We start from the raw sequence: 3,050 nt of genomic DNA on the forward strand, positions 1-3,050 counted from the left end.
CATTCCTTTGATCACGAAAGTTCGACAAGGAGTATCATTCATCTCTGGGGCACCAAGTGATGCACAAGTGACATGATGTAAGAAGGATCTGCACTAGAGCCATGAGAGTAGAAAATTTTACAGTACGGATTCGTTAGAGGCGTAGATCCTCCGGATTATCCGTAAGGATAGTTTCTAAAACTGTAATCTTATTTTTCTTAGCTCTCGGAGACACTTTCCTATGAAAATAGTTATATATACTACTAAGGAATCGCAACTAATAAGTTCTTCCATGAGCATGCTTTCAGTAGCCAACTACTTTTTTTTTAACACTAGTAGGCAACTACTAAACCATACACAGATATCCATTCCGGCAAAAACAAAAAGATATATATGCACTGTATTTGAGAAGTGAAATAAATAATGGGAAACATTTGAAGTCAGCCGACTGATCTTTCTACGCACGTCCACCGCCTTCATAGCCGTCGGATCTCATTTGATCAGATGGCACAGAAACAACTGCTAACCCACATTTCACGTTTGCAACTTGGCCCCAATTGCAATCCCTGTGACTATAACAAGGGGATTGTTGCAGACCAGACACAAGGCCAACCGCCCCAGCCTTCTTTTCCATGATCAACAATGTCCTCGTGATGCCAGAGAATGCATCTGCACTCCTCGTTGCCAGACGCCACCGATGGCTGTCGCGCCGTCTCCGGGTCTGGCCAAGCATGGCCACCTGCGAACGCTCCGTCGCCGGATGCCCGGATCTGGCCAGGTACTACCACCCATGACATGTTGTCGCCGGATCGGCTCACCCTTGGATGCCCTTGCCGCCATGGCAGCCTCCGGCGCCGGCTCCGGTCGCCGCTGCCCTGCGCCTCTCTTGATTTTTCTTTGAAACAAGACCCCTATTGCATAAAAGAACTTCAAGAAGACATGTGTTACAAAGAAAAAACTAGCCTATGTTATAATTTTTTTTGCAACATGACTCATGTTGCAGAAATTTTCTGCAACACGGCCTGTGTTGCAATGGTAGAAGAGGGCGCTCTGCCGCTTAATCCGCCAGATTCGGCGGCTCGCCAGATGACGTATCTTTTAAAATCCGCCGGCCGACATGTAGCACCCATAAATAATTAATTAATAGTTTAACCTATACTTGTAATGTGCTGGAATTTTGTCTATTTTGCGCCTAGCCCAATAGCAGTTTTAGAAATTCCTAATAAATCCTAGAGGCCCACGCAGCCCATTCGTGCAAGGCAAGAACTGGAACAAAAGTTTAGTCCCACATTGCTAGTTTAGAGGGAGTTAGACCTTTTTATAAGGGAGGTTCTTTCCCCACTTGTATAAGCATGAGAACAAGAGGGACATCCACGCGCGCTCCTCCTCCGCCGCCCGCCGCGCCGCGAGTCGGGACAGTAGGCCTCCGAAACCGCACTACTTTGAGTCCTGTACGGGAGAAGGGTGATAAGGTTTTTGGGGAGCGCTCCGCGCAACTACTGACTTCTTCATCACGGACTCCGGTGACTACTTCCCCGACATCGACAACCTCATCAACGACATGGCTGGAGAGCATGTCTACCCCAAGTCTAGTATTTCTGCTGCTGCTGTCCCGTACGTGTTCTTCCTCTTTTTATTAGAGGTTTTGCTACAGTTTCTTGTTCTAGTGTTTGCCCTAGATATGCTAGATTCTGCTTCATATATGAAACTTGTCCTACTGTCTACTATAGATAAACTTGGTTACAGTTCCTATATACAGATGTTATTTACCTTCTCTCTGCCAGATCGCATAACTAGTTTTGTCTCTGCTATATTAGTCATGCTTTATCTAGTATTTTTATTAATAAAATCATTTGGTAAATTGCTCATATTTCCAACATAATGTACATATCTCTTGGCCAATGATTTGACCCATAACGCGAGATAGAAACAGGGCTGGGAGAACAACTGTTTAAAGGTAGGGAAAGGCCGAAAGCAAAAGCAGAAGGAGACGGGGAATACATTCTTTGTTCATTCGGTTCATGCTTTGGGAATAAATTCTTTCTGGTTCTAGCCCACCCACGCGCACCGCACTAGCTACTTCACGTACGCACACGACTCTGGCGCCACACCAGTTATTCTCTTGACGATCAACCTCGCGGCGCCACGCTTGCTTATGGCATCTGCGGTGGACACATCCGGCGATGCCGTTAAACATAATTGGCTACACAAACACACACGACGGCCTATATATAAACACTCAAGGAAACACAAAGGAAGAAGAACTCCACGTACACAAGCGTAGCTGACTAGCTAACCCCCTCCTGGACTGCACGCCATGGCGGTGCTGAAGAAGAACACGATGCGCTGCAACGTCGTGGCCGCCCTCATGGTGGTCATGGCCACCGCCCTCCTTCTCTCCTCGTGCGGAGCCCGCAAAGAGGTTAGTAGTTAATTTTGCTATTTGATTTGCACTGTGTCTGAGATTAGAAAGATTTACTAGTACACAATTGTTTTGCAGATCGACGGGTCTGATGCTCTTTTTGTGCCGGCGTCGTGCTACTCCAACTACTTCCCGCACTGCACCGACCACCGGTGCAAGAAGTTCTGCGGCGGCGTGCGGGCGCCGCCGGTGCCCGGAGCCTTCTGCAACGACAGAAGCAACTGCTGCTGCCCCGTTAGTTGAGCTCTGTAGAAACGATCCAGCTAAGAAATAATTCAGGATGCCAATAATCATAAATAATTTTGATGGTAAGAAATGTTTTCGGGGATGCTTTCATGGAACGTTGGCCAGGCCCAGCAAGACGTTTTCTAATCTTTTGTATGTAAACCGGCTTTAGGTAAAGTGTTTGTCTTCGGCAAGAAAAAAATGATTTATATTAAGTAAGTACAAACACCAGTACATCAGTCCAGCACTAATGTCTTGGTGAGGCACTTCACGGCTCCCATCTAGACGCCCACAGCACGCAGCATTAGGGCATCTCCAACGACGACCCGTGAATTTCCACCCGCATCCATTAGTGGGTATGGATCCAGGAGGCCGCCATTCAACAGTACCCGCATACATTTCGAACACTTCTCAATAAACTGAA

General features: G+C 47.0%; 1 protein-coding gene across 1 annotated transcript; it reads left to right on the plus strand.

Annotated features, from left to right (window-relative positions):
• The first annotated feature begins 2,210 nt into the window (after nucleotides 1-2,210).
• LOC109786842 (uncharacterized) lies at nucleotides 2,211-2,773 on the plus strand. The gene is made up of 2 exons (XM_020345404.2): nucleotides 2,211-2,401; nucleotides 2,480-2,773. Exons 1-2 carry the CDS (start codon nucleotides 2,297-2,299, stop codon nucleotides 2,642-2,644), a joined length of 270 nt encoding a protein of 89 aa, XP_020200993.1. The 5' UTR covers nucleotides 2,211-2,296; the 3' UTR covers nucleotides 2,645-2,773.
• Nucleotides 2,774-3,050: the final 277 nt, after the last annotated feature.

This window comes from Aegilops tauschii, chromosome 3, assembly GCF_002575655.3.
Source record: "Aegilops tauschii subsp. strangulata cultivar AL8/78 chromosome 3, Aet v6.0, whole genome shotgun sequence".
NCBI classification, from domain to species: domain Eukaryota; kingdom Viridiplantae; phylum Streptophyta; class Magnoliopsida; order Poales; family Poaceae; genus Aegilops; species Aegilops tauschii.

Excerpts from the sequence above, each read along its gene's own strand:
- LOC109786842 (XM_020345404.2), top strand. The coding sequence starts at position 2,297 with ATGGCGGTGCTGAAGAAGAACACGATGCGCTGCAACGTCGTGGCCGCC. Across the intron at positions 2,402-2,479 it reads CGTGCGGAGCCCGCAAAGAG|ATCGACGGGTCTGATGCTCT; the intron begins GTTAGTAGTTAA and ends ATTGTTTTGCAG.